Here is a 16,464-nt window from a genome sequence, read left to right as displayed (position 1 = left end):
TTTTGTTAAGTTATAAATAATGTTTGAAATACAAACAAGCTAAGAAGAGCACTTAGGAGCAAATGCCAACGTTAGTCTATTTGTTTTTCAGCTAGGAATGGTAATTACAACATTTATTTAAGACTGAGTCATGGGCCTTGCTTACAGTATACTATACTAGTTGCTCTGGTTTTCTGACAGTAGTTAAGGACAAAATTTAACAAATCTGTGTATCATGAAATGCCTTTATTATATTTATTATATGCCTATAAAGTTGCTTTTCCATATCCAACAGTGAAAATACAGCATACCGTATGGAAAAATAAGTATCAAACTGCTGTCGTTTTCTTATCCCATACATGCATGATATTGAAGGACAAAGGACATAAATATACGATACTGAACAAGGACATTCATGAAATGCTGATGCAGATAAAAGTAAATACTGCTTTTAAGGATACTAAATATTTCCAATAATTAACTATGTCAATTCGACTATATTTCCAATAATTAACTATGTCAATTCGACTAGACCGTCTTATACTTTTGTTGTTTATCTTTGTTTAATGACCAAATGCCAGATGAGCTTATACGGTATGTGTCGCCTGTGCACTCGTACGTTCGTGCGTCAATAAAAAACTGCTTGTGAATGCGATAATGTATCAGTTTTAACTCTATCTCAATCAAACTGATACAGTGGATAGATATGCATTTCTGAAAACCGATAAGAACGAATATGGCCCTTAAAATGGTAAAAATGCTACAATACAGTTTGAGATCACAATGAATGTTCTTATCTGCTCTTCACCAAACATAGGCAATAATTCGATATTGTTGGGACCTCCGTTTCTCTTCGGAATATAGCATTTTGCCATATAACGTGCAATGTGGATACCAGTATATTGCCTATTGCCCTTACGTTCCTGACCAAACATTCCATGCCAGTAGATCATAGGCCGTCGTGGGCCTCATGATTTATCACACGTTCATTAGTAGTAGAATATAGAAGTGTCGACGATCTGATGTATACACAGGTGGAAAACGAGAAGTTCAAATTGCATTCTATTTTGCAATATTTGCTCATCCAATGTGGGTAAAACGTGTATGTTGCTGCCTTTGTTGTACTAGAGGCTTCATCGTTGAACTATAGTGTGATTACCTTTCTATTCACCTCATGCTAGTTCATGCACAATTTGGGACGTACTCCTTAGCCATGACACTATCAAAGTTTCATGTTAAGAAAAGGTAAATATTAATCATAGGAGACTTTTTAAGGCTATGAATACTTTGCACATTAGTAGATTCACTGTTGTTAAGTATCGAAATGGCTTTGACATTGAATGATTAATTTATGGTCGACACCTTTAAACTGATTCACCAAGATAAAGCCCGACTCATTAGGATTTAGGAAGAAAAGCAACGAATGCATTTATGAATTATTTAGAAGAACAACGATTTTTCTAAACCGTGGACAATCGTAAGCTTAAAGAGTGATAGTTAGAGCCGGGCTGAAAAGACTGATGCTATGAATTGTTAAAAGATATTGTTTCCATATATACTCATCATTTTTTGTGTAAAAATGACAATTTGAAGTAAGACAAAAATATAGTTTATTTGACCTGTCTGCAGTGTCAAATAAAATAACAACACAAATTAAAATAACACAAAAAATATATAGGCTCATTAAAGACCACAATTGACGAACTGGGTTACAGGGCTTGTCACGAATTGCGAGAAGTTCGATTTTTAGAGCCTTTTTCATTTCCTTTTTATTGTTTGTTTCTTCATTGTTTTAAACATCTTTTATTAATGACAAAAAAGACCAAATTACTGAATGAACGTAATTAAGATAGCAGGTCATGCCTGTGATAAATTAATGATATAACACTATATGCGTACTTGCAATAGACATAGCAAGTAACTATTGACTATAAGAGTCAGTAACCTTTGGCAGTGGAAGACAAGAGTCTGTTAGCTTTGGTTGCTTTGGTTGCAAGAGAAAAGAGTCAGTTTTGCTGATAATGGTATGATATCAGTCTGCTAAACCTGTTATAGCCAAATACATCCGATGTCAAATTATTTTGCGTGACAATTTAACTACCTTACTAATATTCGTCTATCAAGTTTTTCTAACGACCTTTCCCGTGTCATGACATGTTGAACAAGAAATTAGGTGAAGCTAGGGTCGGCATGATCGTCTTACAAAACGGAATATTATGCACACCAGATAAATATTACCATAATCACTAATGCTTTGGTCTCAGAAAAGTTTTACGAAATATTTTTTATATGTTACAAAACATCATTAATATCATTACTTGAAACAAAATATAAATATTTAACAGTAAAATGTAATATTTGTAAAATGAAACATTTAACCTCATATTGAGGTTTTGCTTCTTGAATCCTGAGTCTCAAACTCAGTCTCAAGACAACAGTGAATACAGACCCTGAACTGTATGCGCAAATCACTCTTTAGTAGCATGTAGAGAGAGTGTTCATTTTCTGATACTTTCTGCTTCATGCAATTGATTTAGTGACTTTCAAAAACAATAACGCCGAGTCGGTATGGAGGAGGGTGCGTTTACAGTGCTGAACAATACTTTGTTATTCTAATGGAACTGACACTGCTATTTCCATATTGTGTATGTATTTCATTTAAGCTAATCTTTCAATCAGATCGAATACGCCAATTGTCATGTTTGTTTTTGCTTTTAAAGTGTATGTATCGTTTAACCATAATCAGCTTATTTTTGTACTGTTACTAATGCATCTTAATAAAATGTCTATAAATCATGTATGTAATTTTGCAAAGTTTATCGGTTTATCTTTAAAATATTCACGTTGATTTAATCCGATTATCTGTTGAATCATCTAAAAGCACTTTTCGTAATTCTTGCTCAAAAAGGCGCAAGAAAGCCAACGAAAACTGATTACCATGTGAAACCTTGTATTAATGCCGCAAATTTTGAGGGTTAGTTACTGTAATTACTTTATTTACTTACGCAAATTTCATGCCAGTTATATTTCTGCTGTTTAAAGATTCACAATATTTGTAGATAGGGTATGAATTGTTGATATATCTGTGCTACATTGACTGATGTATTTTCAAACAGAGCGCTCGATTTCTTAAATATATGTTTGTAACTCTTATAGCGCATGCCTTTTGCAATCAACTGGTGCTGACTCCGTCTTTTACAATCAATGGTTATTTGCTAATCTTGTCTCGTATAGCCAAAATTAACTGAATCTTCTTTTTCACAGCAAAACGTTACTGATGTGTGTCTACCACTGCCAAAGGTTACAGGCTTATGTCGAATATAGTCAATAGTTACTTGCTCTTGTCTCCTGCGAATACGTTCATGCAATATTTTATACTTAATTTATCCAAGCCATGACTTACTATCTTAATGACGATAATTCTGAAATTAGTATCCTTTTTCTCACTTCATTTACAAATGGTGCTTTAAAAAGCCAGTGAGGAAACAAAAATTGTAAATGGTACTGAGAAAAGGATCTTCCTGCAAGTTATGACAAGCCCTGCTACCCAGCCTGTCAATTGTGGTCTTTAATGTTTGAGTTCCGACGCCATGGTGCCTCGGAACTAATAATGTATCATGCAATTAATAAAACTAGGGCCAATACCAGGTGACAAATGTGTTAATATCATGTTTTTGGTTTGTTTGATTTAATTTGACACTTCACACAGTCCAAGTAAGCCATATTTGTTCATGAACGTTCAAACTGACAATATCGCAAACAAATGATAAGTACATATTAAAACAATATATTTTAACAGTTTATGATGCTTTTAAGCCCGGCTCTAACTATCACGGTTTTGGCTACGATTGCCCACGGTTTAAAATCATAGCTATTCTAAACAAATCTTGATTTGGCGATTTTTGCGTTATCGTAGCTCATCGTTACTCTTTTCTTAACGATCTGGAATGGCTAACGTTCCAGAACTGTTTCTGACGATAGTAACACTAATGCATTATAATTGCATTGGTTTTTTACACGAATGTGCTTGGAGCAATTCATCGAACAATTGGTAATCATGTGGATACGACATAAATCTTCATTCTTGTATTTCTTCGGCTTTCTAGCATCTGGGAAACGTCGATATTAATTTCCGCGATTTCTTGCAGCAGTTCTGACAGGTAATTCCAGCCTTTATTGCGTATAAGGAACAAGTTATCCAGATTTAGACCTTAAAAAGACTAATGAAGATAAGTTGACACGTGCTCTTGTATACGGATGTGCAAGTATGAATCGTCTTTAAGCTTAAGAAGTCTTGGTTTGTCGTGATAATGGAACTGTGGTTAATTATAAGATATATAAAAGAACAGTATTTCAAATACAAATAATTCAAACTTGACAAAACAAATCTAAGCAACATTAACGTTAAACTAAAGAAATATTAAATTTAAGAGAAACACGCAAATCAGAACACTTTTAACTGGAACTGCTTTATTTTGACCCGTGACATAGATTCATTTTTTAATGATTTTGATAGAAATTCTAACTTTAAACATATATTTAGAATTTTAACGGATCATAGCAAATCTCGATGGTGAAATCCGCCTCCTGTTTATTACTCAATATATATCGTTCTGGCGTTAAATTAAACTTTCTGTATTTCTTTTGATAAACGTGAGATGGTAAATCACTTTTGATTTGCCTCCAAAGTGTATCAATGTGTAATTTGATAATTGAACTATAATTTAAGAGTCTATTTAAATCCAAAACATATCATTATTTGTTTTACAATATATGGCTCTACTATAGCAAAGGCAGCAACAGAGAAACACATTCACATTGCACGTTATATGTTTTAAGACTGTTATAGCCGTTCCAATGCACTAACAAAAAATGTTCCAAGCGAACTATCAGTATGTTGCCTATGACCCATACGTACATGACCAATCAGTTCTGACCATTTATAAGGCCATTTTCCAGTCATGGATGGACGACTTTGGCTGGATTCCGACGAAAACCGACGTCGCAATAATATTAAACTCTTGTCTGAGTTTGGTGAAGAACGGATAAGAAATGTAGGATGTAATGTGATCACAAGCTGTGTTATGCTTTTTTACCATTTTAAGGGCCATAATTAATCTAGCTGGTTTTCTAAAATGCAAATCTAACGTCTGTATAAGTTTGATTGAGATAAAATCAAAACTGATTACATTATCGCGTTCACAAGCAAATGTTTACGGCGCACGCAATCACGAACAGTCGCACGGACAGCAGACATCGCGCCACATAATATAAGCTCATCTGGCATTTGGCTAGTAGAACAAATAAAGTCAACAAAAGTATATTAATTAATACTTTTTAATAGAATTAATACTTAAAACATTTTAATATGCTATACACTATATTTCAACTCTTCTCTCCTCCTTCCCGCCTCTGCTATGGAACACTCAGTTGATATACAAATCATTAATGCCAGCTGACATCTCAGCTTGGATGACATATATTTCAGCTTCTTACTACAGTCGAACCCCGTTGGCTCGAACCCCCAGGGACCGGCGAAAATACTTCGAGCGTCGGAAAATTCGAGCCAAGCGGGATTGCTAACCTTCAGTATAAAAAATCGGTCCTCTAAATCAAGTTCGAGCCAACGAGGAATTCGAGCCAAGCGTGTTCGAGCCAACGGGTTTCGACTGTATGTTTGTACAAAATGACAATCAAGTCCCTTTTGATATATTATATTATAGAAATCTTAAAGTTCAATTTACAGTTATTTAGTATAATGTGCTTTGGGATTGACAAGTATTGTCAATAAGTACCCAAAGTTCCAAAATAACCTGAAAACTATTCATAACTAAACACTTGGTGTTTACTTAAGTCAAGTTTTACAATTGCATCAGAAACTTTGTCCTTAGTATTTTAGACTTATGATTTGAATAAGAGCCAAATGTAAACATTCATGTATTTGACTAATATTGTCGTCTTTAATACTTCATAGATATTAACATGAATAACCAGCCGAGACGTTTGAAGTCCATATCATATAATACTCACGAATCAAACATAGCATACATCATTACTTTCACTTTATTAAATCAATTAATTAATTACACAAATATTAAGCCAACACAGGCCACTATGTTACAGTAGTTTTTATTGGGAATATATAAATAAGATTACTAACTATAAGTAAAAACCTGTCTGAAACACTCCAAAATATCAATTTAATCTACACACAGTCAATGTACGTATACCCTGCTACTTTCATTGTTTAAATTTGCAATAACTATTGATGAAACACATTATTCATGCTAAATCAAACTGAGCATATACGTTCTCACACGTAGCTATGTGGCATTACGCCGAATTCTTTCAACTTTCAACATTTATGTCACAAAGCCATAATGTCCTCACATAGGGACAGCATTACTATATATCATATATAAAGCACAATGGGTATGGCTATACGAGATATATGGTATTAATTATTTCAACAAGGGTCCATATGTCTTATTTTCAATTGTAACAAATAACTTAAAATGAAAAAAACAACAATCTGGGTTATATTGTATGTTTTTATCATTTGTTAGGAATTATGCCTGATTTCGACAGACGATGAGTAACGCTTTAAATGTCGAGAATAACCGGCTATAGTACGGTTGATTTTCATTGAACCTGAAGGAGTCCATTTCCGGAATAAATCAAGCAGAGTTGAGAGTTCTACACATGTGAAATTATGGTTAAATTTACATTTTTTCTGGAGTTAAAGTCATTAAGGGTTGTTAATAAAGCCTATTTTTTGCCAAATATACCGTAGCAAAATGTACCATAACCGATGCTAGACTTCGATAGCTTATCCTAAATTTTAAAGAAAGAAAGAAAACAGCAAAAGAAAACAAACAATTGTTGAAACAATTAGGCACATAAAACTGAAAAAAACTAAATAAAAAGGAATTTTGCTAATGCTTATCTTACATTTTATATTGCATTAAATTTATGATGTAATATATATATTATTATAAATACACTAGCTACTGTTGTATTATGATACACAACACGCACAATAACAATAAATATATATAGTATTTATATATATATACATACAAAAGTGTTGTAGTTTTTTGAGTATAAATGTTAAATATCCGTATCAGTGGTTTGGAGGATTTATAAGGACTCACCGACAGAACAAAAGACAGAAATAATGGTAGCTAAAGTTGAATTTTCCCTCACAGTTACATGTACTGAGTTCATTGACAAGGGGTGATACTCAATATTTGGATCTAAGAACGATGCAGCTAATCGGATTGCGTGATAAAAAAATAACTGACTTTCACGGTGAATGAAGTCAATAATGTATGGTCATAAGATTAAATTAAGTTGCATATCGAATACTACCCTAGAGCTGATTCCCAAACACCAAAATCGATTATAGTTTTAAGACAAGTTTTTGATTTTCATCGCGTAATTCTTCATCGTCCCTTATTTCAATATTTGGACCATTGTCGTAGGAAAATGAATTACAATATATGGCAGCAACCGTTGCAATTGTTCGGACATGGAGTCGATTTGTCTTGGTTTTCAAATCGTAGGGTGATTTCATCGTCAGGAGTGGGGACGTAACTGCTCGCACCTATCAATGAAAATGGAAATTATTACAGATAATTGGATCACTCAAGTAATATGATTGAATATACTGTGTTAACTGAATTAACGAGTGATGTTCCAAGAAGGTAATCTCGTCATTCATAGGCAAATTTATTTAGATGAGTGTGTGGCCTGTCTGTGGTATTTGACTTTTTAGTATTGGTGTTTATACGTTTGTGTCTCTTGTTTATTGTTTTTGGGCACACGCCTCTGAAAGATCAATAAAAAGTTTAAAAAAGGTTGGGTACACTGAAACTATTTGAGTAATTACTCTAGTAAAATGCTTGGCCGTGCTCTAAAATAACTGTTTCCGACTTTTTGACCAAAATTCAAGATAACACTTGAGTAATTATGATCATTACAGCGTTAAAACATTTAAAATTTAAAACCATTTAAGGCTGTAAAGTTCTATGTTGAACTGACTATATGTTATTGAGTAATTACTAAAGTGTTTTGGAAAAAATGCAGACTGTTTTGTTTCTCATTTGATCTCACCTAAGTCGACCCGGCCTGTCGCGTTCAGAATGCGCCAGATTGTCTTCTCGTCCCGATTTCCAATGACTTCATTAATCGCAACAACGACGTAACCATTTAAAGATTGCTTGTAGGACACGGTGAATCTGTAAATAAAACTCCAAAAGTTACCTTGCCATCGTTTTATATGATTGAAAAAAGGGATTAAATGGTTGGAAATTCAAGGGCCCTGTGCCCTTGAACACATGTTATTATCGATGTCCATAATACTCAAGATGTGAAAAGAGCATTCCACTTTATTTATGGATAGGTCCTTTGTCAGTGAATCGGACCTTTTAAATTTCATTTCAAATGCAACACCCCGTAACATTATTATTCGGCGTTCTAGAACAAAAACGAATACAAGGAAAAATAGAAGAAAAACATACCGGAAGAAATATTAAAACTCGGTGTGTCTGAGTTTGAAGTGATTTCACGCCTGTACCATAAGGGACTTATATCCAATTGGGTTTTATATTACATATATAAACAAAAACATTTGAATGACATCTGTGTTAGTATAAGTTGAGTCGAACATATTTTTAAACATAGCTATGAATCTGCCAAATGTTTGTTATCAGCGAAGTGTCCGACTAGTACCATTTAAGTTGACAATTGAAGTTGGAAAATGTGCGACTTGCGTTTTAATAAAAGGACGAAACTTTTTATGAAGCGCCTTTTGCTTAAACATAACGTTTCATGGTATACTGTAGCCGAATAACCGTTGACTTCTTCAAAGCATAGTTTCGTTCAACCTGGCTTATTATTGTTCAATTGGTTACAAATGCTTTATCGGTCATCTTAAGTAGTTTGGTATTACACTAATTATTCAGATTAACTTTTGTTATAACTGTCTTTGGGAAAACATAATAATGTTGTACATGTACAAAAATACATTATCCGAGCTAAAATACTTTTTGAATTTCTTGGGGTATTTGTCGCATGCCTTCTCCATATAGTAAATCAGCGGCTGTTTGTCTTCAATTCCCAGGCGGACGGAAGGTGGACAGCAGGTTTTCATCGTGTCGTTGCAGACTGTGTATCTAAACTTCTGAGTCGAAGTAACGACTTGCGGATTGGAGCTCATCTTGGAAGGAGTCTCTGTCGTTGTTTCATGGTCAGTACAGTTTCCTTTTTCATATATGGTGAAGTTAAATACGATGTTATCGCCCGGTCTTGGAACATACGAACTCACCCCTGAAACAAAATTCATACTTTGCTTAGATTAAGTATTTTATGAGAGGTTTTTCCCAAAATATCATCACTATATTTAATTATGTTCCAAAGAATACACTGACTTTAAAAGTATTGGTTTACGTTCTACGTAGACGTACTTTCTTGAGTCAAATGGTCTGAGTGCCAAATTAATCTTACTATGTATCAATAAGTTAGTTTAAATAAGCACTGTTTGCCTATTTGAGGTTTTGTTTGGTCATATTCCATCATTTTATTCAGAAGATATGCTTGAACGATGGGCTCTCACATGCAAATTACAATGTGGGTATTCTTACCGACAGACAGAGGTTGACTGAAGTTTAGTATTCTCCAATATGACTTATCAGTACCCCAGTCGCCGGCCAAACCGTTTATTGAGTCAATAAAGAAGCCAAGTTTTGGAAAGTAGGTAGCCGAGTAGCTGCAACAGAAATAGGATAATGACCCGGAGCGAATACAGGGTTTGACGATACTAAATATTTTGACTTCCGCCCTCGCTACAAACCGAAATTTATTTAATTAATGTTGTTTGCGGGTAGGGTAGAGGACAACAACAAGAAATGGTGCAATTTTGGCGTAGTGTTTACTTTTTTTCTATATTTAAATAACAAGTATACTTAGACGATTTTATGGTGAAGGGCGCCGGATGCATTCCCCTTTAATCCGCTAGTGGTGGCAATAAATATAAAAAGGGCTAATTAGTAAGTATATTTGATTGATGATATTGTAATTAAAAAATATGTTTTACTTTCAAAACAATTGTGTTTTTTTCAGTTTTTGATAATACCATTATCCAGAGTTTTTCACATAAATGTTAATATATACTTATTAACTTTAACCAGCTTAGTGTCCTTGACCTGGACCTTACTCCTAGGGACCCAAAATGCAATCCCGTTAAAAGTCTCCGTAAACTCTCCTTAGAAACTAAGTTTAATCAATCCTAACTAATGTTATTCAGTTTCAAACGTTTTACATTTATTTTTAGTAACAGTGAACCTGACCTTGACCCCAGGGTTCCAAAACATAATTCCATGAAAGGTCTCCATAAACATTTTCTCAATACCAAGTTTAGTCAAGATAATTATGTAAACCCTAACTAAAGTTATTCAGTTTCAACCTATTTTCTATTTTAAGTAACTGCGACTTTCATCTTGAGCCCAAGGGCCCCACACGCAGTGCCATAAAATTTCTCCATAACCTCTTCCTTTATACAATTAACCTTGACTTTTACCATATGAGACCCTAACGGAGTCCCATTAACATTCTCTATAACTCCTTCCTATATACAAAGTTTGGTCAAGATAAAGCTATTTTAGTTCATGCCCGCCCGGTCGACCCTTCGAACAACGACGTACCTCATTCTAATAGCCAGGTTCCAGTATGTGAAATCCTTTTCAATAACGGATGGCTGGTAATATACAAAAATAAATGCACTGCAGATTTGATATTCATCCCAATGTACGAAATGTAATCGACCACTTATAAAGGTTTTATAGTTCAATGTTCAAATACTTACGTTGTAAATTCATCCGGATATTTTTTACAAGCAGTATTCATGTAGAAAACAAGTGGTTTTTTGTCTACGATAAATAGGTCTTCGGAGTGGTTGAAGTAGGGGGGCTTTGATTTCATTTTTAACAGTATAGCGAAACATCATATTCTTGCCATTGGATGGTTCATTACTGCTCGCACCTTAACGAAACAAAAAAAAAACGGTTATATAAAAAAAACAGTATGTAACTAAGTTCATTCAAACGATAAGCTTCAGATGTTTTCAAGCAAAACAGTAAAAGCTTGAACTTGTTTGTAGCATTTCTTACTTATGATCGAAAATGTTTTGAATGTTTAAAAATGAAAACAAAATGTAAATAAAAACTCTGCTCTGATGTTAAAATGTTGAAGCTAATGCCGACTCACTAAGCGGGAAGGGTTTCCCGAGTCAATTCTTATCTGCCAGTAGGTCTTTTAAAAAAAAGGCACTAAACGAGAGGCACACGTCGCTGTGTAAAATTAGACATAAGAGGCCCTCAACAAGAGACACACACGTCATAATGTTAAAAAAGACATAACAGGCACTGAACGAAATGACATATTCATCCCTGCCATATGAAGTGATATCATGTTTGACACAGGAAGCCTTTACATATACACGTAAGCATGCATGTACGCCCACTTAACTCATAATGTAATCTGTTTCCAATCACGTTTGTTCAGGCTATTAAACGGACAAGTACATTTTTAGCGTACTAGTAGTAGTAGGTAGTAGGAGTAGTAGTGGTAGTAGTAGTAGTAGTAGTAGTTGTAGTAGTGGTAGAAGTAGTGGTAGTAGTAGTAGTAGTTAGAAGTAGTAGTAGTAATAGTTGTAGAAGTAGCATTAGTATAAGTAGTAGTAGTAGTAGTATGAGTATAATTAGTGGTAGTAGTAGCTGTAGTAATAAAAACAGTTGTTGTATCAGTATAAGAAATAAATAGTTGTGGTACCTGAGGTGGCGCCACCAGAGATGCTCACCGCAACCAGTCCAGGAGAAACTGTTTCTGTTTGACACGGGATATCAACAATGTTTATCTAAATATCAGAATATTTATAAAAGTTAGTTTTCAATTTCACAGCCATTGTAAAATGTAACCGTTTTAATGTTTGTCATGTCGCGTTTTTTAATTGAAAAAATGCAAGTTTTAGATTTGTTTTTACAACTGTGGATGAACATAAATGCAATACATTATATGATTCTACACGGATAAACCAAATCGGGATGGCTAAGTGGTCTAATAGCCAACATCATGAGAAAAAAAAAGCATGTTAAAACTGCTAAAATTATCACTGTTCAATTTTACAGACTGGATTGTAGTATTCATGGTAAGCCAGAGAAATAATGCATTGTAATATTAACTAAACAAACTTGTTTCAACATTTGTTAATAAAAAGCCTAATTCAAGTGTACCAATTAACTACAAAAAACTGCCGATACTGGTTCAAAATGGGTGTTAATAAATATGGTCGGATATTAACAAACACTGATGGTATACATTGACTATGGACGATAAAAAACATACCTCGTGTTTGAACGTGTCTCCTACTTTGAAAACAATGCTGGCATTGTCCGAAACATTGTTTGAAATTAAAAACAGGATTTTTCGGGCATCTGTTTTTCCTTCATCTGAATACACTATCATATATTCGCCTTGAAAAAAAGATGAGCGTACGACAGGAAAATGTCAGGATGCACGTATAATAGTTTCTGCCCCGGTCTGAAGCCAACTGAAAGTAACTATCGGGACATGCCCAGCGGTCAGAAATTTAATTACCGGCTTGCTCAAGACGCAAAGAACACAGATATACTGCCTACATCGCCACACTTCAAAATACAGATTACGGGGATATCAAACTATCGCTCTTACAAATACTGAAATGTTATTGTGAAAAGATCACTTACTGGACCATTGGCATTTACACATCGATTCTGATTAGTTTACAACATGAAGTAATATACACACCTAAATCAGTAAACAGTCAGATGAATTGAAGAAAACACAAGCATGTTAAATGTATCCAGTGAACAAGTGTTTAGCGAACTCGTGACAAAGGAGGTAATACCATCAATTTTTGATGAAACTGTTTTGATGCATGCGTGGTCTGTTTGTGATGTTCTCTCGGTCAATGTATTTTGGACCATAGCCTTGTGATTATACACAGGGATTGTCCCAGTAGCTGGCAGTCTATTGTTTATATATCGTTTGGATTCAAAACGTTAATTAAATGATTTGATGCCAGTATAATGGTTAAATACTTATAACAAATCATAATTAGATTCTAATGTTTTTGTTAATTTGAAATGATTTGAAATGGTTAAAGTAAAAACGTTAAAACAATAGATGTACATACGTCATGCATGTCTGCAGCTGGCTTGAGACCGCCTTCGATGGCGAATTTAACCTGGCATTTTTTGTCCTCATCCAAAGGCAGTTCAATATCGGTAGACATTTGTGGAACAATACAGTCATCTACGTCAAACTCCTCTGTTTGCCTTTCCTTTACTACGGAATCGGCTTCTTTCTTTGGCACGATTTCGATACTTAAGTTAAAATGACTTTGTTCTTTCGAATTTGGTGAACGCAAGGCAACGACCCTTACTTCCGCTGTTGACATGGTGCCTGGTAAAAATAACAAGTTGAATAAATAATAATGTTGACATAGTCCGAGATCAGTAGGAGAAGGTTTGTGTTTGGGGGAGCGGACGCTACCGACTCGTTGCGTCCACTCCCCCTTAATTAGTTTAGACTTTTCTAATATTAGAATTGTAGACGATATATGAAAGAAACACGTAAAAAGGATTTTGGAAGCAATAAGACACCAGCAAATATTTGGATGGTCCCCGAAATCACGGAATTATTGTTTTATCTTGGTGAGGGTGCGCACCAATAAAAAGAGTGCCTTCACCTCTCAAACGACAATTCCTAGATCCGCCTCCGCAAAATGTTAAGTATATACCTGAATCATAGCAGATTTAAGTATTACTAAAACGAAAAGTAGACATCAAAACTGCCGGTTAATTAATTTTATATTTTCTTGGGTCCCCGAAACTTTAGTATTATTTAGTTTTGCTTGGGGGGCTGCGCACTCAGATAATTGCGCATTCACAGCGCACACCTCTAACATCAAATCCTCAATCCGCCTTTGAAAATAAAGCATATACCTGTGCCATAGAACATTGGAATATTACTAAAACGAAAGTAGACAAAGAAAACTGGCGGTTGATTGTTTATAATAATTACCCCCTACATTAAAATCTAAAGTATTCGTTTTACTTTAATATTCATAAATCAGATCATAAGACAAGCATCAAAGATAACGGCCGGCAACAGTAAACCTATAACGTTTTGGTTAAATTTTATCACATTATAAGTACATGGAAATCGGAAATGAATTTAAGAAATCTTCTTTATATGTTTCATTAAAGCAACAACTTTATATATTTAATAAACCCGTCTTACCTTTTTACTGGTGTAACCTGTACCGAATATATTGTTAAATCACAACAATGATGAGATAAACTATCATAAATGTGTAATGCGTCACTTTTCTTTGGATTTAATTTATTTCCGCGTTGTTTTCAGTAAACTGGGTAAATCCGACTTTCACTTCATCGCAGAAATAAAAAAGCTAATTACTTATACTTACATTTAAACAATACTGTCACAATCACACTGTTGAAACTCTTTACATATCTTAACGTAACAAAATACACGTGATATTTAAAGACAAACTAAGGTTTAAGCAAACTGACAAATAGTTGTTTTTTTCGTATCTAGTTTTGTTTTGCGGATCTGGTAGTCTTTTCAAGCATTTTGCATTTAGTAATTTAAAACTTGTTTACTTCAAGCTTTTTCTGTATAGCGTATGCACCGGATTACTAGTTAGTTGCTTAATATTATCAATATTATCAACATAAACAATTTCTTTTGTTTACGAAGTAAATGAAGTAGTTGTACGATTGTATCCGGTCGGTGTGTAAACTTCACCATTGAAAAGAAGAAAATGTGGTTTAAATAATGTTAAAATGAATTTATGAAAATACAAGATTACTTTTAGTACCTTATGAGCTTAGATGTTGAGCAACATAGGGTAAAAAAGTTAAAACTGACCATAAACGGACAGCACTTACCTAGTGCAGATCTTTACCACCGGTAAACGTCATTGAGATGATCAAGCTATTGTTGTTGAAGTATGTAATACAATGAGTTTACATGTATACCAAAACAACTAGTTTCCGAACAGTGAAAGTAGATCTGAGTCTTGATCATTATGGCATATTTTCTACCATATTAAAGCAGTCAATTTGGAAATAACTTATCAGTGCAAGCTATGGTCGATAATTACCTTATGGAAACCTGAGCTGATCAGTTGAGCAAGCAATGACAAAATAATTGAACTTATGCATGGTCAAAAGCGATTATTTACAAGTATGCCCCTTCACCGAAAATAATTAGAGTTTTGCAACGAATAATTCACAATAACAAGTGGATGGTTTTGTACAATTAACTTGACGGCAGAATACTGGATCTATGATTTAAATGCCTAATAATACAGTTTTCTGACATTTCATGACTAAACGTCAGCATGCTATGTGTAGGGAGTTTTTTTCAATTCAAGATCGTGTGGATTTTTGCAGATTCGGACACGTTTTTATAACAAATATTATTTTAATGACTTTTATATGAGGCCGTGTTTAACATCGCTAAACGATACTTCTTATGATGTGGCCTCAGCAGAGTTGAGTACGGCCGGCTGTATTGTACTGGAGTGTCGATTTATGATGGATATATTATAAAAATCGATATTTTTTAATTCAAATTGCCTCGAATCTTATAGAATGATGCACAATAGATGCGAATGTCGTCTACGTGCTTATAACCATTTCATTTTAAAAGTTCGTGTAATCTTGTAGTTATTGCTCACGTTTTATAACGATAGGTTCTACGGGTTACCAAACAATGGCTGATGGGGGATATGATGAAATACCTGGAAAGCTCCTTGACTTCCAGATGCAGCAAGGTAAAAAGAGTCCAGATTTGATTAGATAAGCTTTACCAAAAAGATAAGGACGAAGGTATTAACACAAAGAAGCATCCTTATTTCAATACAGTTTGAACAATTTTATTAGCATACATATTTACACAAACTTGAATCATAAACTGAATTCAAGAATATTAAAGCATTATAAATATGAGACAGTTACTAACACGACTGAAATCACATAGGTTTACATATTATACAATATGGAATTCATTCTCACGTGCATAATTTCTCTCCCAAAATATACAATTTTAAAAAGCAACAACCTATGTCAACATATTGAAATCATTGTTGTACTTTCAGAGATTTTTGAATAATGAAATTAATTGAAAGGCAACTCAGCGGAAAAATAAAGAGATTTAGCATTTAAAGCATATCGTATCTTTTCCCGCTTTGCTGTTATAAATCAAGGTGAAAACCATATGGTCCAGCATCATATCGATTATTTGTGTGACTTCATCTGTGATCAAATTATTCTCATAGTCATTTCTCTTAGTTTTGAGTATCTTAAGAATTGTTTTTTATATCAATACTTTAAGCTCTGATATATAAGGTACAGTGCT

The 16,464-nt window shown here is 34.1% G+C and overlaps 1 protein-coding gene across 2 annotated transcripts; it reads right to left on the bottom strand.

Moving 5' to 3' along the window:
• Nucleotides 1-6,092: 6,092 nt before the first annotated feature.
• LOC128238273 (uncharacterized) lies at nt 6,093-14,609 on the bottom strand. 2 transcript variants are annotated; one of them, XM_052954008.1, is made up of 8 exons: nt 14,320-14,480; nt 13,211-13,479; nt 11,809-12,509; nt 10,844-11,019; nt 9,624-9,748; nt 9,027-9,309; nt 8,095-8,219; nt 6,093-7,585 (listed from the first exon to the last, which is right to left on the bottom strand). In XM_052954008.1, exons 4-8 carry the CDS (start codon nt 10,957-10,959, stop codon nt 7,473-7,475), a joined length of 762 nt encoding a protein of 253 aa, XP_052809968.1. In that variant the 5' UTR covers nt 10,960-11,019; nt 11,809-12,509; nt 13,211-13,479; nt 14,320-14,480; the 3' UTR covers nt 6,093-7,472. The 2 variants fall into 2 exon arrangements, with proteins under 2 accessions (XP_052809968.1, XP_052809967.1); XM_052954007.1 differs by lacking the exon at nt 14,320-14,480 and adding an exon at nt 14,507-14,609 and having other exon boundaries at nt 11,809-13,479.
• Nucleotides 14,610-16,464: the final 1,855 nt, after the last annotated feature.

Source organism: Mya arenaria, chromosome 6 (genome assembly GCF_026914265.1).
Source record: "Mya arenaria isolate MELC-2E11 chromosome 6, ASM2691426v1".
In the NCBI taxonomy this organism is placed as follows: Eukaryota; Metazoa; Mollusca; class Bivalvia; order Myida; family Myidae; genus Mya; species Mya arenaria.
The sequence above is the reverse complement of the archived record's forward strand: the minus strand, read 5'-3'. Positions and strand labels throughout refer to the sequence as shown.

Bases quoted from the DNA above. Each gene is read 5' to 3' on its own strand.
- LOC128238273 (XM_052954007.1), bottom strand. From the start codon at position 10,959: ATGAAATCAAAGCCCCCCTACTTCAACCACTCCGAAGACCTATTTATC. The intron at 9,749-10,843 runs GTAAGTATTTGA...TTTCTGTTGCAG, and splicing joins TATCCGGATGAATTTACAAC to CTACTCGGCTACCTACTTTC. The intron at 7,586-8,094 runs GTGAGATCAAAT...TTTCATTGATAG, and splicing joins GACAGGCCGGGTCGACTTAG to GTGCGAGCAGTTACGTCCCC.